General features: G+C 51.8%; 2 protein-coding genes across 4 annotated transcripts in view; both read left to right on the plus strand.

The window, feature by feature from the left end:
• Window positions 1–24,480, plus strand: part of LOC147647200 (uncharacterized) — a 182,290-nt gene that overhangs the window by 36,523 nt on the left and 121,287 nt on the right. The window lies entirely within an intron of this gene.
• On the plus strand, window positions 13,115–22,893 carry LOC147647203 (olfactory receptor 14C36-like). The gene is made up of 3 exons (XM_086872605.1): window positions 13,115–13,958; window positions 14,984–15,109; window positions 16,206–22,893. The coding sequence occupies exon 3, from the start codon at window positions 16,229–16,231 to the stop codon at window positions 17,159–17,161; it is 933 nt and encodes a 310-aa protein (XP_086728731.1). The 5' UTR covers window positions 13,115–13,958; window positions 14,984–15,109; window positions 16,206–16,228; the 3' UTR covers window positions 17,162–22,893.

Raw genomic sequence — 24,480 nt, forward strand, 5'->3', positions numbered from 1 at the left:
GTCTCCTCTCTTAGAAGGAATTTAAAAGTCTTGGCATCCTGGAAGGGTTTGAAGATTCCTGGTGGCAGTTGGGTGTCATTTGTCTAACTCATGACCCAGCAGGGGTTTCTCCAATGAAGAAATAAAGCTTTTGCCTGAAGCTCCCACTCTGCCCATGACAGGAAGCCCTGGGAGTGTCTGTGACATCCCAGCACTTTGGCAGCCTGGGGACTCCTGGGATGTCACCGTGGAGCCCCCGGGAGTGCCTGTGACAGAGCGGTGCCTTTACAGCCCAAGGAACCCTGGGATGTCACCATGGAATTGCTGGGACAGCGTCTGAGCACACGGCTCTTCAGCATCCCCAGAAATCCCTGGGAAGTCTCTGTGAAGCCCCTGTCTCTGCCTGTGACATTCCAGCTCTTGAACAGCCTGGAGACTCTTGGAATGTCCCCATGGCGCCCCTCTGAGGGCCTGTAACAAATCTGGCCCTTGGTAGGCAACCATCACCAGCCCCATGTAGCGATGGTCTGATTCCATGGCAGCCAGCACAGCCCCTGTTGCTATGGGCAGTCCCTTGGCAGCTCCATGGAGACCCCATGCCAGGGGTGGTTGCCATGGACACCAGCTCAGGCCTGGAGCCAGAGCCCGTTGCCATGGCAACCATTTGCAGTCCCATCCCCAGGCTCATGGGATCCCAGAGGCACAGAATTGGCTGAGTTGGGAGGGAGCCATGGGGATCCTCCAGTCCAACTGCTGGCCCTGCACAGGACACCCCAACAATCCCAGCCTGGGCCTGGCAGCGCTGGCCAAACGCTGCTGGAGCTCAGCCAGCCCTGGAGCTGGGAGCCTTCCCTGGGGAGCCTGTTCAGTGCCCCAGCAGCCTCGCGGGAAAAACCTTTTCCCCACATCCAGCCTAAACCTGCCCGCCTCAGCTCCAGCCGCTCCCTCCACTCCTGTCCCTGGGCACCAGAGGGAAGAGGTTCCCGCAGCCCCCAGCCAGGGACCCGCTCCCAAGGCTGCTGCCATGGCAACCAGGCCTGGCACCAGCTGGGATGCTCGGTTTCCACGGGCTGGGCTTCAGGAATGGCATTCCCCAATTTCCTGCTCCCGCTAAAACTGCACCTTCGCTCGCTTCCCTCCCACCTCCCATGGAAAGCACAAAAGGCAAAGATCCCATGCTGGGATAAGAAGAATTTATTGAGAACAGCAACGGGATAAGGAACAAATGGGAACAGAAAAAATGTGGATAACAGAAGGGATAAGACAAACTATTCATAGGGAAAACTAAAATGCGACTCACTGGCTCTTCCTGGCCATGTATTTCCTCCTGCCAAGAAAGGACACTCTTCTCCTCTGGTTAGAGAGAGGGAATCCTTTTCCCACCCCTGGCAATGACCTGAGATGGGATTGAATATGACAGAGCCATGGTCAGACTCTCATGTTCTTTGATCTCTCATCATGTCATTGCCATGGGCAGGAAAAGGTACAGGTGTCTTCCCAGCATGGATCCCAGGGAACACAGATCACCAGTTCTCTTCCCAATGTGGATTCTCCAAGGGGGGATGAAGCTGCAGCTGTAGAGAAAGCTCTTCCTGCACCTGGGGCACTGGCAGGGCTTCCCTTACTGGTGCCTCCGTTGGTGTCTGGTCAAGTGAGAGCTCTGGGTGAAGCTCTTCCCACACTGGGGACACCCGTAGGGTCTCTCCCCAGTGTGGATGTGTTTGTGTGTATTGAGGTCGGACATGTTTCTGAAGCTCTTCCCACATTCCCCACACTCATAGGGCCTCTCCCCAGTGTGGATGCGCCGGTGCCTGATGAGGGCGGAGTTTCGCTTGAAGCCCTCCCCACAGTCAGGGCAGCGGAAGGGCCTCTCATCCGTGTGAATCGGCTGGTGCTGGACAAGATTGGAGCTGCTCTGAAACCTCTTCCCACTATCAGGACACTCGTAGGGCCTCTCCCCAGTGTGGATGCGCTGGTGGATGATGAGTTGGGAGCTGGAGCTGAAGCCCTTCCCACATTCTTCACACTCATAGGCCCATTCCCCAGAGTGGATCATCCTGTGGCGGATCAGGCTGTTGCTCTGGCTGAAGCTCTTCCCACACTCCAAGCACTTGTAGCGCTTCTCCCCATCCTGAAGCTGCTCATGGACCACCAGCTCAGAGCCCTGGCTGGATCTCTGGCCGCCTTCCCGGCACAGGGTGGGTCTTTCCTCCTCAGAGCACCCTGGGAAGGGTTTGGAGCCCCTCCTCCTGCGGGATCTCTGGGGCTTTTCCTCCCTGTTGGATTCCTGCACTGTGGAGCTGCTCAGAACGGCCTTGTCCATGAGGTTCTGCTGTGGGGATTTGTCCTCCCTGGTCTCCATTCTTAGCTTCTTGTCTGGGGGAGGAAGGACAAGGAGAGGATGGGATTTGCCTCCGTGCCAGAGGGAAGGGGAAGGAGATCCCCCCAGTGCGTCCCCGGCAGGACGGTGTCGGCAGCGGGGTTGTCCTGCAGCCGGGGGCCAGGCTGGGCTGGGAGATGGAGCAGGAGAGAGGGGGAAAGGGGCACTGACTTCCTCCTCACCTGCCTGGGATTCCTGGGACATCTTCCCCTTCCTTGCAGCCTTCTCATCCATCCAGCCAAGGTTTGGGATGGGGAAATCCTGGTTCGGGAGAGAACAAGGAATGAGCAGGTTGAATTTGAAGGTCCCTCTGTCCAAGTCCCTCTCTCGAAGTCACCAGGGCATCTGGGGTGTCTTGGTTTGAAAGGAAAGGTGTTTGCTAAGGAAAGCAGAAACCCCCATTGAAATTGATAAAAATGTAAGCAACAGCCCTCTCCAAATTATTATAATCTTGATATCAAAGTGATCTCAGATAAGCAATGAAGCAATAATCCCATCAAATTGTGTACATTACCTCTGAAGTTCCCGTGCTGTAGATGGGTCTGGTCTCTCCTCTGGGAATCCAGTGGAGAAAGACTGCCTGTGGTGCTCTGATTCCCAGATTATATCCATGCAGGAATGCTTGGCTCCTCCTCCTGGGTGGAGCATCTCACAATGGGATGATGTCATTTTATCAGTCCTGCAGTGAGACTCAATGGCCCATTAACAGAAGATATCCCCCTGGAGGAAGGATGGATGGTGGAAGAGATAAAGAACACTGTCCCACCTGGTTTTAACAGCTGGCCCATTAACAGAAGACATCCCCCAGTTATGAGGGATGGGTGATGGAGGAGATAATGAAAACTGCTCCACTAGTTTTTAAAAGATGGTGATAGAATACATACTTTTGGTTACATCTTGCATTGCAACCCAGGACATGGGGTCCCTAAAAATTGTACACCACCAAAATTTGGCCCTGAAAATGCTTTCCAGAAGTTTTCCATTTCTGTTCTCTCCCTTTTGGTGTTCAGGGGTTCCCCCCTGTCCCAGCTTCTGGGGGTCCCGCTTGTACTGGGGGTCCCCCATCTACTCGGTCCCTGACCTCTTCAGGCTGCTGTGAGTGCCAGGAATTTGAAAAGTTCCCCCCATTTCCATCTCCCCACTTAGGGATGTTTGGGGTTTTTGGGTCCCATGGTCCCTGCTCCCCTTATTCCCTAGTTGGGGGTGCATTGGGTCCAAGGAGACACCCTGTCCCTCTCTATTTAATTGAGGGTCCCACAAATCATGGCGCGCCCCCTCTCTGGGATCCCCACTTTGGGGTCCTCGGGGACACAGGGCTCTGCTCCTTCAGGCTGCCTCTGCCAGCAGCTGCCACTGGGAACCCTAAATGTCCCCCCAAAGGGCATTTTTTTCTCAGCTTTGGAATTCTTCATTCTCCAATAATCACCCCCAAAAAACCCAACCCAGGAACCACCCAGGATACCTGGGCCGAGCTCCCCCTCCCTGGTCACCTGTGGGATAGAGGGGTGTTGATCCCATGGATGGGGGGGCTGTGAATTCAGGGAGTGAATCCCAGCTTGACTGGGATATACTGGGCCTGAGATCATACTGGGATAACAAGCACCTAACTGGGATTACTAGGAGTGTCTGGGAATGGCTATGGACATGCTGAGGGCAGCTGGGATATACTGTGAGTGTCTGTGACCATATTGGGGATGACTGGGAACACACTGGGAACAATGGGAACCATGCTGGGGACAACTGGGAACAACTGGGAGTGACAGGGTCTACACTGGGGGCAACTCCAGCTGGGCATAACTGGGACCATGCAGGGAGCAGCTGGGATCATCTGGGGAGCAACTGGAACTATACTGGGGCCAACTGGGTGCAACTGGAATCACACTGGGAGGAACAGGGAGCAACTGGAACCATCCTGAGGGTAATTGGCATCCTACTGGGATCACAGTGGGAGCAGTTGGGCCATGCTGGGCAAGACTGGGACCATACTGGCAGCAACTGGGACTGCACTCAGGGTGACTGGGAGTGGCTGGGAGCAACTGGGATCAGGCTGGAAGCACCTGAGGAGTGACTAGGAGGAACTGGGATAGACTGGGAGAAACTGAAACCACAGTGCAGGTAAATGGGAACAACTGGAACCACACTGGATAATCCTGGGAGCAGCTGTGCCCATGCTGGGATTATACTGGGATCCAAGTGGAACTAACTGGTATCATACTGGGGGTGACTGCAAAGGTGCTGGCTGTGACTGGAATCATGCTGGAGGTGACTGGGAGCAACTGGGCCCATCCTGGGAGTGACAGGGAGTCACTCTGGCCATGACTGGAATCATCCTGGGAGGATCTGGGAGTGACTGGAACCATACTAGGGGTGGCTGGGTGCAACAGCTCATACTGGGGGTGACTGAGATTGTAGTGGGAGTGACTGGGATCATCCTGGAAGTGTTTTTCTGTCGATCTTACGTGTTTCTGGTCTCCTTTTATTCTCCTTCCTATCCTACGTACCTGGAACATTTTTGGATATATTAATGTTACCCAAAATCTTAAGGGTTAACACTTCTTAGGATAAATGAGCTAAGTTTGCAAAGTTAATGCTTTGGTAGGAGTTTTATGTTCAGTTGGATGTTGTATTAAACCCTTTGCCATAGTTCCTTGATTGTCTGTATTTCGTCAGTTAAATTTTGTGTCATTTTGACCTCTTAGCTCAGTTGGTCAGAGCATGGTGCCAGTATCACCAAGTTTGTGGGTTCAATCCTTGTGGGGCCATTATCTTAAGAGCTGGACTTGATGGTCCTTGTGGGTCCCTTTCTACCAAGAATATTCTTTGCATCTGTCCATGCTGAGAAGATCTGGTTGTTGTTTCTCCTGTGCACCAAATTCAAGCACAGGAACCTTTGGTTACCACCAGCATTGAAGTGTTCTGGGGTGTTACAGCCCTGCAGGCTCACAGTGGCCTCTTGTTTCCATAAGGTCCCAGAGTGTCCCACTGGTCCCTTGGTTCCATGGGCCCAAGAGTGCCACAATGATCCCCTTGGTTCCACAACTTCCCATGGTGTCACACTGGCCCCTTGGTTCCATAAGGATCTGGAGTGTCACACAGGTTTATGGCATTTGTCCTTGCTGCCCCTCACATCCCACTGCCCCACAAAGAGCCCCGAGCCACCCGTGAGGGACAGGCCCTGCTGGGCCAGGCCTGGGCTCAGGGCTTGGCCTTTCTGCTTCCTCCAACCCAGCCAGGGCTGGCTCAGCATTGCAGTTCCCTGCTCAGAGCCTTTGGTTCTCGGCAATCCTGGCCTCCAGGATCTGCTCTCACCAGTCCCTGGGGAGCCTTTGGCAGTCCCTGCCCTCAGCTGGGCTGATTGAAGCTCCAATAGAGTTGGAGTTTTGCTTCTGACTCCTTGAGCAGCTTCTTCAGCCTGAAGGAGGGACATAGGAGGATCAGGGAAAGGAGAAAGAACCACAAGGTCAAGCACTCCCTGAATTCACAGCCCCCCCCCACCTCTGGGATCATCACCCCCCATCCCAGAAGTGCCTGGGGAGGGGGAGCTCAGCCCAGATATTCTGGGGTGTTCCTGGATTGGGTTTTTTTGGGGGGATGTTTGAAGAATGAAGAACTTCAAAGCTGAGTGGAAATGGGGGAACTTTTTGGATTAGACAGGGGACCCTCAGTACAAGCATGAACCCCAGCAGCTGGGACGGGGAGGAACCCCTGAACACCAAAGGAGGGAGACCAGAGATGGGGAACACCTGGGAGGCATTTTCAAGGCTAAGTCCTGGTGTTTGGGAGGTTTTTATGGACCCCATGTCTTGGGTTGCAATGCAAGATGTAACCAAAAGTATGCATTCTATCACCATCTGTTAAAACCAGGTAGAGCAGTTTTCTTTATCTCTTTCATCACCCATCCCTCATAACTGGGGGATATCTTCTGTTAATGGGCCAGCTGTTAAAACCAGGTGGGGCAGTGTTCTTTATCTCTTCCACCACCCATCCTTCCTCCAGGGGGATATCTTCTGTTAATGGGCCATTGAGTCTCACTGCAGGACTGATAAAATGACATCATCCCATTGTGAGATGCTGCACCCAGGGGGAGGAGCCAAGCATTCCTGACTGGATATAATCTGGGAATCAGAACACCACAGGCAGTCTTTCTCCACTGGATTCCAAGAGGAGAGACCAGACCCGTCTACAGCACCGGAACTTCAGAGGTAATGTACAAAATTCTATGGGATCATTGCTTCAAGAGAACCACATCAGTCACTCCAGGAGGACTGCAGCCACCATTTAATCAGACTCCTACCAGCATGCTAACCAACAGGGTGTCAGGTTGTATTCTGACTCTCTCAGACTGTTGTTTTTTTGTTGGTTTTTTTCTTTTATACTGCTGCATTTTCATTTTTATTCCTTTAGTAAAGAACTATTATTTCTATTCCTATATCTTTATCTGAGATCACTTTGATTTCAAGATTATAATAATTTGGAGAGGGCTGTTGCTTACATTTTTATCAATTTCAATGGGGGTTTCTGCTTTCCTTAGCAAACACCTTTCCTTTCAAACCAAGACACCCCAGATGCCCTGGTGACTTCTAGAGGGACTTGGACAGAGGGACCTTCAAATTCAACTTGCTCATTCCTTGTTCTCTCCCGAACCAGGATTTCCCAATCCCAAACCTTGGCTGGATGGATGAGAAGGCTGCAAGGAAGAGGAAGTTGCCCCAGGAATCCCAGGCAGGTGAGGAGGAAGTCAGTGCCCCTTTCCCCCTCTCTCCTGTGTCTGCTGGGGACGCATTGGAGGGATCTCCTTCCCCTTCCCTCTGGCACGGAGGCAAATCCCATCCTCTCCTTGTCCTTCCTCCCCCAGACAAGAAGCTAAGAATGGAGACCAGGGAGTACAAATCCCTGCGGCACAACCTCGTGGACAAGGCCGTTCTGAGCAGCTTCACGGTGCAGGAATCCAACAGGGAGGAAAATCCCCAGAGATCCCGCAGGAGGAGGGGCTCCAAACCCATCCTAGGGTGCTCTGAGGAGGAAAGACCCACCCTGTGCCGGGAAGGCGGCCAGAGATCCAGCCAGGGCTCTGAGCTGGTGGTCCATGAGCAGCCTCAGGATGGGGAGAAGCGCTACAAGTGCTTGGAGTGTGGGAAGAGCTTCAGCCAGAGCAACAGCCTGATCTGCCACCAGATGATCCACACTGGGGAATGGGCCTACGAGTGTGGGGAATGTGGGAAGGGCTTCAGCTGCAGCTCCCACCTCATCACCCCCCGGCGCATCCACACTGGGGAGAGGTCCTATGAGTGTCCTGAGTGTGGGAAGAGGTTTCACAGCAGCTTCAGTCTCGTCCAGCACCAGCGGATTCACACGGATGAGAGGCCCTTCCGCTGCCCTGACTGTGGGGATGGCTTCAAGCGAAACTGCAGCCTCATCAGGCACCGGCGCATCCACACTGGGGAGAGGCCCTATGAGTGTGGGGAATGTGGGAAGAGCTTCAGAAACAGGTCCGACCTCAATACACACAAACGTATCCACACTGGGGAGAGACCCTACGAGTGTCCCCAGTGTGGGAAGAGCTTCACCCAGAGCTCTCACTTGACCAGACACCAACGGAGGCACCAGTAAGGGAAGCCCTACAAGTGCCCCAAGTGCAGGAAGAGCTTTCTCCACAGCTCCAGCTTCATCCACCCTTGGAGAATCCACATTGGGAAGAGACCTGGTGATCCGTGTTCCCTGGGATCCATGCTGGGAAGACACCTGTCCCTCTTCCTGCCCATGGCAATGACATGATGAGAGATCAAAGAACTCAATGAGAGTCTGACCATGTCCCTGTCATTATATTCAATCCCATCTCAGGTCATTGCCAGGGGTGGGAAAAGGACTCCTTCTCTCTCATCAGAGGAGAAGAGTGTCCTTTCTTGGCAGGAGGAAATATGTGGCCAGGAAGACCCAGTTGATGGCATTATAGTTTTCCCTGTGAATAGATTGTCTTATCCCTTCTGTTATCCAAATTGTTTCTATTCCTGTTTTTTCCTTATCTTGTTGCTGTTCTCAATAAATTGTTCTTATTCCAGCATGGGATCTTTGCCTTTTGTGCTTTCCATGGCAGGTCGGAGGGAAGCGAGCGGCAGCACAATTTTAGCTGAAGCAGGAAATTGGGGAATGCCATTCCTGAAGCCCAGCCTGTGGAAACCGAGCATCCCAGCTGGTGCCAGGCCTGGTTGCCATGGCAGCAGCCTTGGGAGCGGGTCCCTGGCTGGGGGCTGCGGGAACCTCTTCCCTCTGGTGCCCAGGGCCAGGAGTGGAGGGAGCGGCTGGAGCTGAGGCGGGCAGGTTTAGGCTGGATGTGAGGAAAAGGTTTTTCCCGCGAGGCTGCTGGGGCACTGAACAGGCTCCCCAGGGAAGGCTCCCAGCTCCAGGGCTGGCTGAGCTCCAGCAGCGTTTGGCCAGCGCTGCCAGGCCCAGGCTGGGATTGTTGGGGTGTCCTGTGCAGGGCCAGCAGTTGGACTGGAGGATCCCCATGGCTCCCTCCCAACTCAGCCAATTCTGTGCCTCTGGGATCCCATGAGCCTGGGGATGGGACTGCAAATGGTTGCCATGGCAACAGGCTCTGGCTCCAGGCCTGAGCTGGTGTCCATGGCAACCACCCCTGGCATGGGGTCTCCATGGAGCTGCCAAGGGACTGACCATAGCAACAGGGGGCCGGTGATGGTTGCCTACCAAGGATCACATTTGTTACAGGCCCGCAGAAGGGCTCCACGGTGACATCCCAGGAGTCCCCAGGCTGCCAAAGAGCCGGGATGTCACAGACACTCCCAGGGCTTCCTGTCACGGGCAGAGTGGGAGCTGCAGGCAAAAGCTTTATTTCTTTATTGGAGAAACTCCTGCTGAGTCATGAGGTGGAGAAATGACACTCAACAGCCACCAGGGATCCTCAAACCCCTTCAGGCTGCCTAGACTTTGAAATTCTTTCTAAGAGAGGAGACTGGGAGCAGCTGGATCCTAACCCAGCCCTAGAGTTTGTTAAACGTTTATATGTGCTGATTGGACAGGTGGAATTGAACCGTAATGCAATTTTCCCCACAGGATTAACAATGGAATATCAGATGTATTTACACAAATGCCACTGTGACTGATTCTGGCATGATTAGACAGATTTATTTACACCACAGACTAAATAAAGAAAAAGAGTTATTTACTACAGTGCTCTAGGGAGCAATTTTGTAGTAAACAGGGCCTTGCTGGAGTTGTTTGAGCCCATTCCAGGCACAGCCTCCTGCTCCAGTAGGAACTGCCTTTCCTGTGCCATGCCCAGGGCAGATCCCACTGCAGGAAAAGCCCCAGGCCAGCCCCAAGCCAGGGAAGGGCTCGGGCACAAGTGCAGAGTGCCGTGCTGGGAGCTGTGCCAGGGACAGCCTGAGGCACCAAAGGCACCTTGGCAGCAGCAGCTGCTTCCAGGCCATGGCCAGAAGGCTCCCTTGGCACCCCGGCCTGGTGGCCAGCACTGCAGAGCTGCTGCTTCAGGGCTCATTTCTGGCTGGGCTCTGAAAAGCCACTGCTGCTCCAGGAGCCTGACTGGGAAGCAATTGGCCCCAGCACCTTGGGGACAAGATAATAATGAAACAACTCTTCATGGCAGCAGAGACAAGGCAGGGGCAGAGGAAAGGGGAGAGCCAGGCCCAGGGGACATGGCTGCAATGGTGATGGCTGTGAGGTCAGTGCCACTGCAGCAGCCTGGCTGGCCCTCAGCAGACATTCTGGCCAGGAGGGTTGTGAGGGCACCCAGCACATCAGAGAACCCACACAACAGCAATTCCATCCTTGGGGAGGGGCTTTCACTGTGTCAGGTTGCACAGAGCTCCTGCTCTGGGAGCATTCCTGGGATGGGGCATCCATTTCTCTGGAAAAGCAGTTGCAGTTTTGTGCCACTCTCATTGTAAAATATTTCCTCCTTCTAACAAATCCAAATCCACTCTAGATCACTTTAAAGATATTGATCCTTGTTGTGTCATTGCAAGATCTGTGAGGAAATAACTTTGATCAGTGTTTCCATCTTCACAGACCTTGGAGAGGACCCAAAAATCTCCCAGGATGGGGTCTGGAGGCCTCATCACATAAGCAGCAGGTAGAGGCTGAGGGCCCTGGGCTGTGCAGCTGCAAGGCCCTGCCAGAGGCAACTTGTGCAGCCCTTTGGCCATGGCTGCTGGCCCTGGGCCTGAGGCCAGCAGGGGACAAGTGACCCTGGCAGCCCTTGGGCCTCATTGCCTCCTTGTCCCTGCTCAGCAGCCTGGCAGGGGCCGCCCCATGGTGCTGCCCTTGGCATTGCACATTCCCACATGCCAGTGGCCCGGGAAGAGCCCTGAGCAATGAGGGAGGGACAGCATCTGCCTTGCCAGGGGCTGGGGCTCAGCCCTTGGCCCTTGCCATTCCTGAAACACATCCAGCTTTGCTCAGCACCACAGACACCTTTCCCTTGCTTGTCCCCAGCTGCCATCAGGGCCTCCAGTCTTCTGCTCTGCCTGGAACCTGGGGACGCTTTCTCACTCGTGTCTCTCATTTCAACTACAAGAAACTTCAGTGTTTCCATCTGACTTGGAGCTCTTGAGGAGTTTCTGGAGCACACTGTGAGGGACTGAGTGTGATGCCAAGAGCCCCAAAGGCCCGAGAGGGTGATGAAAGTGCTGGTGCTGTGTCTGTGCTGCTGAGCTGGGCCGGGCTCCTGGCCCAGAGGCAGCTCCTGGCAAGGGCAGCGCTGCAGAGAGACAGCTCTGGACAGGAGCAGCTCCTGAGCACAGCCCAGCAGGGCTGGGGCCCTGCCAGGGCAGCTCAGGGACACAGAGAGCAGGCCCAGACAGAGCTGCCAGGGGCTCAGCACTGGCAGGGGCTGTGGGATGTGCCAGAGGGGGCTGTGTCCCAGCAGCACCTCTGTGGCTGTGTCCTGGAGCCCCAGAGCAGCTGTGATGTCAGAAAGGGCTGTGTGACAGCTCCGAGTGGGTTGTGTGAGGTCACAGATGGGGCTGTGACATCCCAGAGTTTGTTGTGTGAGGTCACTGAGCAGCTATGGCATCAGAGAGAGGAATGTGTGAAAGCAGGGTGTGACATTGCAGTGTGGCTTTATAACATCACATTGTGGTCTGGGTGATATCACTTAGTGGGTTGTGACATCACAGAGCAGACTGTGGCACCACATGGTTGTGATTTAAAATCCTAGAGTGGGCAGTGACATCATAGAAGAGCCATGTGACATCTCAAGACAGGTTGTATGACATCACAGTGCTGACTGTGATATCATAGAGTGAACAATGACATCAAATGTGGCTGTGTGACATCACAGAACGCTGTGTGAAATCATGAGATGGTTTTGTGGCATATGGGAAGAGCTGTGACTTCACAGAATGGTGATGTGACATCCTTGGGCAGGTTGTGTGACACCACTGAGTGGGCTGTGACATCCCAGGTGGCTGTGTGACATCTCGAGGTCACTGGGGAGGTCACTCTGCCCCGACCTCCTTCACAGTTTCCCCCAGAGAAGTCCAATGCTGCCCTTGCAGCAGCCTGTCTGCACAGAAACACTTCCAGGGCTCTCTGCATTTCCCTTCCCTCACTCTTGCCTCACTCACACACCTCCCGACAACCCACTTGGTGCTTTCAGCTGCAAGGAGTTCAAAGCTTGTCTGTCCTTCAGCAGCTGCTCTAATTCTGCCTTCAGACAACTCTGGGGTTGTGTTTATTGTAGAACTCCCTGTGTGTCTGAAACATTCCTTGTGTGGCTCTGCCTTGGGGAAGGGGAACCTCCTTGGTGGCACCTTGGCTTTGGCACACACTTGAGGAGGGTGTCTGTTTTCCATGGGGAAACTCAGCAGTTTTGGATTGCTAAAATCAAAGAAGGAAAACCCCTCTTTGCCTGAGTGCAGCCAGTTCTGTGAGCAAAGCAGGTCCCAGGGGAGGGAGGAGAGACAGGATGGGGCTGGGGAATGTGGAGCAAGGTTGTCCCCACTGGGTCAGACCTCAAGGCACAGCTTCTCTGACCTGGCCAGACCTCCTTAGGAGAGACCCTGGATCAATATCCATCACTGAATGCTGCAATCACCTCTGCTCTAAAGAGAACAGGAATAAAAGACACCCTTTAAAATAGGAATACCTATTTCCTAGAAGCTCTTTGAACTGTTTCTCCATAACCATTGTAGGAAACTTTCCTAAGAACTGCACCAGACCAGAGGGAAATCAAGGCACAGCCATGGTTTGTTAGGACTTGCTTGATCCTAATGAGCCCCGTGGTGCATTTGGAGCTGAGCCCTTGAACCTCAGAGCCTGAGAGGAGATTGCACAAACCTTTCCAGGAGCCCAAGTCAGAGGAAAAACCCAAAGTTTCTCAAGGCACTAATGGATCCCACTGTGACCCATCCCCAACACAGGCTCCTCATGGACTCCTTGGAGGAGAGAACTGGAGGCCAGGATTGCACAAAAACCTCCCAGAGACTCAGTGTGGGAAGGAAAATCCAAAGTAGCTGAAAAAACCCTGAGTATCTCAAAGTATTGATGAGCCCCACTGAGTGTCAATGCAAATCTCCCAAGGGACTCGTTAAAGCAGATAATTGGGGCTATGATTGCACAAACTTCTCAGAGATTCAGGGTGGGAAGGAAAAAGGAAAGTGCCTTAAGAACTGAAGTACCTTGAAGCATTAATGAGCCCCACTGAGTGTTGTTACTGACAAAGGCTCTCAAGGGACTAATTACAGCAGATAATTGGAGGCCAGGATTGCACAAAGCTCTCAGAGACTCCAAGGCAAAAGCCAAAGTCCTTTGAAAAAGCTGCAGTCCCTAGGAGCATGAAGGAGCCCCCAGGGCCATTCCTGAGCAAGGCTCCCCAGGGACTCCTTCCAGCAGATCCCTGAGGCCACTGGCATGTGGGCTAGGGGGGATGCTGAGGGCAGGCCAAGGGGGTGACAGTGGCCAGCCTTGCTGGGGCTGTGCCAGGAGGCCCCAGGGCCTCAGGACAAGGTGTCTCCTCACAGCCCTTGCTGGCACAGCATTGGCTGCTGTGGCCCAGGGCACCAAGGCTTGGCTTCTCTTTGTCCCCAGCTGTCATCAGTGCCTCCAGTTCTCTGCTCTGCCTGGGGCCTGGGGACACTTTCTCAGTCACATCCCTCAGTGGGACCCATTAAAAGTGAAAGAAACTTTGGAGTTGGATTCTGACTTGGAGTTCTTGAGAGCTTTCTTCCCCTCCCTGTCAGGGACTGATGTTCAGGGCCTCAGCACAAAGCCCCAAGAGGCTCATTAAAGTCCTGCTGCTGTGTCTGTGCTGCTGAGCTGGGCCAGGCTCCTGGCACAGAGGCAGCTCCTGGAAACCAAGAAGAGCTTCAAAAGCACATTTCTCTTGCTGAGCAGCTCTTCTGCCAGCCCAGCAGGGCTGGGGCACTGCCTGCAGCCACCCTGGGCACAGCCCAGAGGCACAGAGAGCTTCAGTCAGTCAGGGCTGGGAAGGGGCTGAGAAGTGCCTGGGGCAGAATCCCTGCCAGCCCTTGGCACAGGAAGCCTCTGGCTGCAGGACAATGCAGCTGCAGCTCCTGGAGGCATCTCCTAAAGCTGGAACATGCCAGTGCCTACAGACTCTGTGAGTACATTCTCTGCCTGTCCCTTGTGCAGAGCAGCCAGGGGTGCCCAGGGCTGTCCTGCAGAGCAGGGTCCTGCAGCCCAGGGCGCTGTGCTGGGGCAGGGACTCTGCTGCCTGCCAGGGACAGCTCTCAGCCGGCCCGGGGAGCTGCTCCCAGCGCTGGGGAGAAGCTGTGGGGGGAAGGAGCCACCCTGAGCAGGGCAGGGGCTGCTGCTGAGAGGGGCTGTGTGGGGCAGGGCTGCTCCCAGCTCCAGTCCAGCCTGGGCACAGCTCCAGAGGACACTTCCCAAAAGAAGGTGAACCCGGGATTGCTGTAAAGATCAGGAGCTTTCCTGAGACTGTGTTCAATTTCTCTCTTTAAGCAGGGTGGGAAAGTTGAGATGATAGCAAAAAGATTTTTGCTTTTTATGCATTTTTAATATATTTTTAGATCTGTAAACTATTATCATGTAATTATAAAATTTTAATTCTTAATTAACTCTATTAAACTATTATTCTATAGTATAGTATAGTATAGTATAGTATAGTATAGTATAGTATACTATACTATACTATACTATTATATTATATTATATTATATTGCATTTATATTATAATTAAGGACAACTATTATCCTTAATTAACTCTAATATGTTTCCTAACCTTACTCTTAGATTTTAGAACAATAATCTGATCTTCTAAATAGATTTCTGAAATACTGTATTGTCTTATCATCAGGGAGAGGAGCTACAAGAAGAACATTTTGTTTTGTAACCAGAATGTGAGCAGTCATAACAAAAACTGGGGCATAGAAACCCTTGGACCTACTCCAATGGGTTGACTCAGGGGTGTGTAACTGGGGCAGCTGAATCTCCTATTGAATGTTTCTGTTAAATATCCTAATTAATCAACCTTAATAAATTGTTGAAATAAGGGGCCGGGTGCACCCCATCCCCACTGGGATACATGCAATAAAGGTCTGGATTTTACTTTACTTTTCTAACACTGTTGCAAAGGTTTAGGGTTTTTTTCTCTTTTGATTATAGACAACGAAGGAGATGAGAGAAGCAGAAGAGGAATTGTAATCCCAGAATCACAGAACATTCTGAGTTGAAAGGGACACACCAGGAACAGCAAAGTAATGTTTGAACATGTACAGAGATGACAGAATTGTAAGTTTGGGTGCTCAGTCTCTCTGCTGGGAGGCTCCTAAACAGCCTAAATGCACTGCTCTGATATTGTCATTGGTATCTGGGGCTCTCAGGGAGGCTCTGGCATCTGCAGCAGCTGAGTCAGGCCCTGCCCTTGGGATTGCTGCCAGGCAGGTGTGTCCATGGGAATGGGGTGTCCCAGCTTCCCTGTGACCTGTGGGGCTGTGGGCAAAGCAGTCCATGGCAAAGGGGAATGAGCTGAGCCCCCTCCCTGAGATCCCATCATGGGCACACCTGGGGATCTCCTTGCTGTGTCCTTCCAAGCTCTGAGCTGCCCTCCTGGCTGCAAATCTGTGCCAGAGCCTCTCAGAGTTCCCTGAATGTCCCACGGGGAAGGGCAGAGATGCCACAGCTGAGGAAATGCTGTTGGCTCTGCCAAGGGAGCTGTGAGTGTCCTTGGCAGAGGGGGGTGCTGAGACCTTGCCCAGAGACCTTTAGAGAGGGTGAGACATTCAGGGATCCCTCTGCTCTGGGCAGGGTCTGGTTTATGCCAGGGTGACACGGGAGTGTGACTGTGCTCTGATTCCAGCCAAAGGTGCAAACCCAGCGCAGTTGGGAACAAGCCCATCCAGCCCCTCACCTTCCCTAAGCCACAGGGAATCCTTTGCCTCTCACATCTCTCAGTGGGAAATTCTGAGTGCAGCAGAAATGCTGGGGATTTCTGACCTCAGAGAACCAGGAATGATTTGTGGGCAGGAAAAGAATATTTAAAATTTCTTCCTGGTCTCAATATCTTTTAGAAGTGGGAATAAAGATGGCAACAAGCCCTTCTGCATTAGGAGTGATTCCCCTCACAAATCCTGAATATCCAGCTTTTCCCCTCTGTTACATGGCCACAAACCCAGGGCAGCAGGGCAAGGATGGCTCCTGGAGAGCCCCCAGGCACGGGCCTGGCTGCTCGACAGCACAGCTGGAGCTCAGTCAGGGACCTGGGTGAAGTTTTCCCAGAGCTGGAACAAGGGTGGGTGAGTCCCAGTGGGACAATCTACAGGGAATGGCCCATGTTTGACTCAAAGCAATCTCTCCTGACTTGTCACTGTCCTTTGTCCATGAACAGGTCCCCATGTGCAGCCACAGCAAATGTCCAACAGCAGCTCCATCAGCCACTTCCTGCTGCTGGCACTGGCAGACACGCGGCAGCTGCAGCTCCTGCACTTCTGCCTCTTCCTGGGCATCTCCCTGGCTGCCCTCCTGGGCAATGGCCTCATCATCAGCGCCGTAGCCTGCAGCCACCACCTGCACAGCCCCATGTTCTTCTTCCTGCTCAACCTGGCCCTCACTGACCTGGGCTCCATCTGCACCACTGTGCCCAAAGCCATGCACAATTCCCTCTGGGACACCAGACACATCTCCGACACAGGATGTGTGGCACAGCTCTTTTTCTTGCTGTTCTTCCTTGTAGCAGAGTTTTCCCTCCTGACCATCATGTGCTACGACCGCTACGTGTCCATCTGCAAACCCCTGCACTACGGGACCCTCCTGGGCAGCAGAGCTTGTGCCCACATGGCAGCAGCTGCCTGGGCCAGTGCCTTTCTCTATTCACTGCTGCACACAGCCAATACATTTTCCCTGCCCCTGTGCCATGGCAATGCCCTGGGGCAGTTCTTCTGTGAAATCCCACAGATCCTCAAGCTCTCCTGCTCCAATTCCTACACTAGAGAACTTGGGCTCATTGCAGTCAGTGCCTGTCTGCTACTTGGTTGTTTTGTGTTCATTGTTTTCTCCTATGTGCAGATCTTCAGGGCTGTGCTGAGGATCCCCTCTGAGCAGGGACGGCACAAAGCCTTTTCCACCTGCCTCCCTCACCTGGCTGTGGTCTCTCTGTTCCTCAGCACTGCCATATTTGCTCATCTGAAGCCCCCCTCCATCTCCTCCCCATCCCTGGATCTGGCAGTGTCAGTTCTGTACTCAGTGGTGCCTCCAGTCCTGAACCCCATCATCTACAGCCTGAGGAACCGGGAGCTCAAGGCTGCAGTGTGGACACTGATGACTGGATGGTTTCAGAAACATTAAACTGCTGGACAATTTCTGCAAATCACTTGTAATAAAAGTCAACTTTGATACTTCTTGTTTTAATTTTGGAGGTTCTTTTTCTTCATTTTACTTTCTAATATTGTGTACAATAAAATGTTATTATTTGTGCCATTTCTCATTTTGTTTCTCCCTCCACCTTCCTTGTGGCCACAGACTATGTCCATGAGGGCCTGTGCTCTTGGTGGCTTTCAATGAACGAAAGGATCTCCCAGCAAAGTTTTCTCCAGAGATGCCCCTTTTGTTCCCTTCTCTGGAGCTGCAGCAGCAGTGTCTGTGTGCAGAGCTGGGGGCAGATCAGTGCTGGCACAGCAGCTGTGCCCAGGAGCAGCAGCACTTGGTGTTGCCAGTGCTGCTCCCGTGCCACTGCCCCGCTGCCCTCCTGGCCCTGGTGTTGCTGCAGGGCCTGAGTGCTCTCGGGGCCGGGCACAGCCCTGGGGGTGGCAGTGCCGGGGCTGCAGCAGGGACAGGCCATGGGCACTGCTGGGGCAGCGCTGACGCCTCAGGGCAGGGCCTGGGGGCTCCAGGCTCCTTGCCCAGGCTCTCTCAAGAACACGGCCAGGCCAAAGCTCAGCACAGAAAACCCCCGTGAGCAGCCCCAGGCTGGCCGTGGGCAGGCTGGGGGCAAACAGCATGGCTGGGGCTCTGCAAGGTCCCTGGGGGAGATGGGAAGGAGCAGCAGAGCAGGGGCTGATCCATCCCCACTGCGCTGGACACCCCAGGGCAGCGTCCCAGAGCGTCCTCATAGAGCTGCCAACAGCATCCCCCCTGTGCAGCCCTGGCCTCTCCCCCAGCTCAGAGAGGTGCCGCATCCTTGCAGGCACAGCCACGGCAGCACTGGCTCAGGAGCCCCTGTTTGCACTGCCCAGAGCAGGCGTCAGCACCCCCATGGTGCTGCTGTGGGGAGATGAACCTGAGGGAGCACAAATGCCATCAGCCCCTGGGGCCAGGAAGGGTTGGGGGATGGGAGGGAAACCACTCAGGTTTGTCGTGGCCTCTGAAGTCACACAGAAAATTTGTTCCCATGAGCTGTGAGTTTCCTGTGCCACTGCAGTCGTTGTTGCTCAGAGCCAGGGCTGCCTGGCAGCCACCCCCAAACTGACCTGAGCATTTCCTTTGCTTCACCTTTGCTTTCTTTACTCTTCCTGCTCCAGATTTCCTATTCATTTTGATTAATAACCCCAGCTCCCTCATCTGCTCCTCACAGGACTTGTGCTCCAGACCCCTCACCAGCCTTGTTGCCCTTCTCTGGACAACCTCCAGCCCATCCATGGCCTTCCTAAATTGGGGGCCCAGAAGTGGACACAGCGTTTCAGGTGCTGCCCAATCAGTGCTGAGCACAGGGGAAGAATCCCTGCCCTGCTCCTGCTGGCCACACTGTTCCTGATCCAGGCCAGGAGCCATTGGCCTCCTTGGCCACCTGGGCACACTGCTGGCTCATGCCCAGCCTGCTGTCCATCAGTGCCCCAGCTCCCTTTCTGCCTGGCTGCTGTCCAGCCACTCTGTCCCCAGCCTGGAGCACTGCAGGGGTTGTTGGGGCCAAAGTGCAGGACCCGGCACTTGGACTTGTTAAACCTCACCTTGTTGGGTTTGGGCCCTGGATCCAGCCTGTCCAGCTCCCTGTGCAGAGCCCCCCTACCCTGCAGCACATCAACACTCCCAGCCAACCTGGTGTCACCACAGTTCCATGGGGCCCTGGAGTGTCACAATGGTCTCCAGGATTCCATGAGGCCTCCCAGGGTCACAATGTCCCTTTGGTTCCATGGGACCTCTTGGTGTCACAACGTCCCTTGGATTCTTGGGCCCTGCAGTGTCACAATGGCACCTTGGTCCCCCAATGCCCCACAGTGTCTCAGTGGATCTTTGCTTCCATGAGGTCTCTCAGTGCAGCAATGCTCTCCTTGGTTCCACAGTGTCACCATGGCCTCTTGGTCCCAAGGGCACCACAGTTTCAAACAAGTTTCCTTCATTCCATGAGTCCCTGAGGAGCAACACTGGCCCCTTGGTTCCATGGGGCCCTGCAGTGTCCCAAGGGCCCCATCATGACACGAGGTCCTGCTCTGTCACAATGCTCTGCATGGTTCCACAAGGCCCTGCAGTGTCACAGGGGCCTCTTGGTTCCATGAGCCCAAGGAAGAGGTGGCCTCTGGAGTAGCAAAATTCATTAGCATTCTCCAGGTGGCTGAGGATCCCTCCTCATCAGAGCAGGAATGAACAGAAATGGGCACAGCTTTCTGGCTATCCCAGCTTTGGGATGGGCCCTGGGCCTGGAGCAGGAGCAGCTCCTGAGGGCCCCAAGACCAGGGCTCTTGTGATGGCCTGGGCAGATGGGATGGCAGGAGGGGCTGCAGAGCTCTCAGCACCTCAGGGAGAGGGGAGCAGGGCACCCAGGGAGCCTCCTTTTCCCTTGGCCAAGCACCTTCCCCCATGGCTGGGGCTGAGGCCTCTCTGAGCTGCAGCTGCTGCTGTGCCCTGCAGAGGGGCTGAGGCCGTGGGGCAGCGCCCAGAGCAGCCGGCCCTGAGCAGAGCTGTGGGGCCAGAGCCGGCTGGGCTGTGCTGGGGAGAGGCCCTGGGTGCTGCTGAGAGCTCAGGGCAGCTGGGACAGCTTGGAGGGAGCTGGGCTGGGCTCAGAGAGCCTGCCAGAGAAGCCAGCAGTGTCCATCTCAGCCTGTGTGAGCGTGCAGGGGCAGGACTCAGCCCAGGCCTTGTGGGGCAGGGACAGCGCCTGCAGGGCAAGGGATTGAAAATAGGCAAGTGGCTGAGAGAGGAGGCTGCTCTGTGTCCTTGGTGGCATGAGCAGAGCAGGGAGGGGACCCAGGACATTTGTCACCACCAGGCTCTGTCCCCAGGCATTGGTAGCCCTGGCTGCTGACCCCAGCTTTGGCCTGGCTGAATTTGGCTGTGGCCCAGCTCCATCCTCCTGCAGGGCTCAGGGCCTGTTGCTGGCCATGGCCAGCCCTGCCCAGCCTCTGTGCTGGCCCAGAGCCCGGCAGAGCCCGGGGCAGGGCTGTGTGTGCAGGCCCACAGGTGCCACGGGCTCTGCAGGAGCTGGGAGAGGCTGCCCAGCAGGGAGGCCATGGGGCACAGAGCCCCAGGGCTGCTGTGGGCACCACGGCACAGGGGCCGTGCCCACCTGCAATGCTCCTGCCCTGGGCTGGGCCTGCACAGGGGCTGGGGCACCATGGCTGGGCCAGCGGGGCACAAAGGGGCCACGGAGCCGCTGCCAGGGCTGGCAGCAAGGCCAGGCACAGAAAAGGAATTGCTGTCCATGGCCTGTGCTGGCCAGGGCTGGCTGTGCCAAAGGCAGGGCTAAGCTTCTCTTGGTGGCTGCAGGAAAAGTCCAGAGCCCAAAGAGCCTCCATGGCTGTGCTGGAGACCAAGACCAGAGGAGGAAAATGCAGGGCTGCCACCAAGCAGTACCCTCGTGTTGAAAGACCCCCGAGCTGTTCACCAGTCTTCACAGAAGTAATTGTGAATGCCGTTTATTTCTATTATTAACACACCTTTTATAGGGTTCTACAGGGTCTGCGGGCAGAGCAAGTTACTATTGGCTAACACACACAGGTTTACATTCTTATCCTTGTACACAAGGATATTGTTTTGCTTTACTCTCTCTTCTGCAGGCAAGTTTCAAGGATTTTAGCCCTTAATATCACGACTTATTTCAAAGGCTGGTTTGTGCATACAGGCCTTTACTAATATATAAAATATAGCAACAATTCCCCCTTTCTCTTTTTGCACAAACCAAGCTTTGGATAAGATATCATACCACTTAGACTGTCATCCCAATTAACATTATAAGTAAAGTCCGTCCCCCTTCTAGCACAAGAGGCTTCAACCATCCGGTGTTGCCCCAGCTGGTGAACCAGCTTCCAGTGGGGTCACTATCTTCTTTCAGGGCATGTAACACATCCTGTAGCTGTTGCAGTTGCTTATGGATGGAAGCTGAATGATCAGTAAGATCCAAGCAGCACATGCCTTCAAACTCCCCACAACCACGTCCCTGTGCCAAGAGCAAAAGGTCCATTGCAGCTCGATTTCATAATACTGCATGACATACACTACTCACATCGGCTGAAAGCTCACTTAACATTGTGGATGTTAAATTCAATCCTTCCTTAGTCGAACAAGCGAGCCTTTTTAGGGTGGCTAAACTTTAATTCATTCAGGCTTTGCTTTGACTGTTCGATGTTCTTCATTTTGCTAGCTATATTCAACAATTGGTGTTAGCTTGGGTGGAACAAAGTTAAGTTTCCCAAGAAAACAGGGTCATCTATGTGGACTAGCAGGAATCCTATTCCATGCCCTATCCCCACAGATTAGGAAGATGGAACTAGGTAATCGCTTTGGTAATTGTCCTGTGAGATTGCACCACGAACAAAGGCTTTACTTTCTATGGTAGTAACGAGATCAGCTATAGGGTTGACTGCAGCTCAGGGCTACATTACTTTGTTAGAATGACTTTTTGTCGGGGGTTCAAACATTATCCGTCCACCTGAGGTATTGGTGGAACTTAACAAATCTAATTCTTCTGAGGGTTGTAACATTGAGAACTTTGGTAATTTTTTGCTTGCCAACAGGCTTCAGGTTGTCTTAATGTGAAGCCAAGAGTGCAATTGCACTCTTGCAACATTGCCAATCGATTCAGTTGAGTCTCATTACTAATTAAATCTTTAAATGCTGGAGGATCCCATTCAGGGACTCCTACGAGACAGGTGCGAAAGGATCTCCAGGTGTGGCTAGGCTCAAACACATTGACCTTTGGCCAGTTCAATGTGCCAGTGACTCACATGTTCTACCTCTTTTGGATGTTAGTTAGCAGACAGTTGGTTGGGACTATACACAACACAATTACCATAAGCAGTTTGTTCCATGCAAATGACACCATATTTGCAAACTCACAGCTAAAACTCCAATCGTTAAATGAACTTTCAAAGATGCTTACACTAGCTCTTGAAGGGGGAATACTTATACTTTATCCTAACAACAATTACTACACAGGCTAAACTCTTTATCTTAACCTATTATAGAACTACTTTTAACACACGTGCTCTGGTATATATGTAGTCTAAGCGTGAAAGCAATTTGCTGAAAGGGTAAACACACAACTACAATTTGCTTTATATACAGTTAAATGGAGTCTCTACACTTCTTAGGTCTTCTACAGAATTTCTCTAACACGATTCAGTCCTGGAACGTTCACTGCTCCCGTGATGTCAGCTGGCAGCTGATGGGTGACTGAGGGTTTTGATGTTCAAGTTGTTCTTCAGATCCTTCTAAATCTTAAAACAAAGGATACCTGAAAAATTGGTAGAGACATAACATCATAGTAACGACATAAAAGTTCTGTTGGCAACAGTCTGTGTAGTGTTCAGACACAACTGTGTCCTGACAGCTCCACTTCTGATCCATGTCTGGAGTACCAAGGCTGTGTGGTGACTTCTCTGTTCACTGGATCTCGTGTGTTCAGAGACAGACAGTCTGGTCAGATGGACAGGTGACCTTTTTGAACCTGCCAACAAAACACAGGCACTTCTCTCCTTGAAGTTAATGAATTACACTAATCAAATGTTTTTAGGGCATCCATTTCCCCCGTATTCTTAAAAAAAAAAAAAATGAGATGTACTACTGTTATAAACATCAACAGCAACACAAAACCATATACACAATTAATAAGAACTTATACCGGTTAAAAATCAATTAAATCATAAACATTATTAATAACATATGTAATATAAAACTACTATTATTTACTAAAACACTGCACCAGCATCCCATAGTTAGCAAACAAACAGAAACAAAACAATCAGTGAAGGATTGGGTAATCACCTCCGGAAATGATTCTCCAAGCCCACTTCAAAACTGATCCAGCTGTCATACCAACAGGGTCAAATTGCTGAGTCAAAAAGTGACTCAAATAATGATTTGGGACAGAAAACATCTGGATCTGATGGCAAACCTTCCCTCCAGGTAAAGTCAAGGCTTGGCCAGGGCCTGGCTTTAAACTGGAAAGATGCCTCTTAACTCATTTCTAAAACAAGGTTCTCAATAGTAGCAGCTATGCGATGCTTACAGCACAGCAAACTGTTAAAATACATTTGTACAAATCAAATGATCAGAAGCCTCAGGTACCAGACCAATTAAACCATGCAGCAGTTGGTTTAATCTGCAGCCTCTCCCAATGGCAGCTGATCCTCAGCAATGATACTTACTTACTTAAAATTCTGGAAACACTGAAAAATAAGAAAGCTATAACAAACAAAACTGCAGAGATTGCAACAACCAATAGAACTCCTGATGAAGTCAAGGGTGTCACAGACTGCATTCCCTTCTATCCAAAAGCAGGTGTTCACCAGTGTTCCATCACTGCTGTTTCAGTTGTGGCTGTCTTCATCTCTCTAGGAAAATAACTATACTTTGCAGTTTAAACAAGTGTCTCCAATAAAACACAAAACAATTTAAATTAAACAATATTTAAACCTAACAATAATTATATATGATAAAAGGAAATAACAAACTTAACCTTAAAAGAATATCTAAGTTAGAAAACTTAACTTAAAAACATTCAAGCCTAAACATTATAAAACTTAACTATCCTTAATTCTATTAACACTTAATCTATATTAAATAAAATCATAACTTAATATTATTCTGTTAGTACAAAAAAGCAACTAAAAGTTTGATATATACTTTTTAAACACAATATAACAGTAACATGAATTCACTATAAAGATTATAAGAATGTAACAAATACATCACAATTCTATGTCATCTAGCTTTGAGAATAACCCACAATAACTGCAAATGTTACTAAAAGTACTTATTCATAACAGGAATTTGCCTAGTATATGCTTAAATTGGTTAGGATTTGAAAGTGCAGTTTTTCTAGAGAAAAACCACAACAACACAGGATTTAGTGAGTTGCCATCCAGCTTTGTAGCACTTTTCAAAAGTACTACATTTACATTTCTTCAGAAACATCAAGTCCAATTCTTAAACTAAAACCCAAAATCCAAATTGGTGTATATGCAGTTATATGTGCTTTATATAACAAAAGGACTCACATTAAAGTTACCTTACTAAAATTGTGGAAAAAACAAGCAAATAGATAATATATACTTTAACTTAACTTTGACTGTACAGTAAAGTTCTCTTAACTAATTATTTTTTAAACCATAAATCTCTTCTGTAGATATCATTAATTGGAAGGTTTTCCTAGAAGCTGTAAATCACACCATGTTTTATTGCAAGGCAACTTCTGTTAAACACTTTTTCTCTCTTTTTTTTTTTTTTTTTTTTTT

This window comes from Cyanistes caeruleus, unplaced genomic scaffold (assembly GCF_971803275.1).
Source record: "Cyanistes caeruleus unplaced genomic scaffold, bCyaCae1.hap1.1 HAP1_SCAFFOLD_65, whole genome shotgun sequence".
NCBI lineage: Eukaryota > Metazoa > Chordata > Aves > Passeriformes > Paridae > Cyanistes > Cyanistes caeruleus.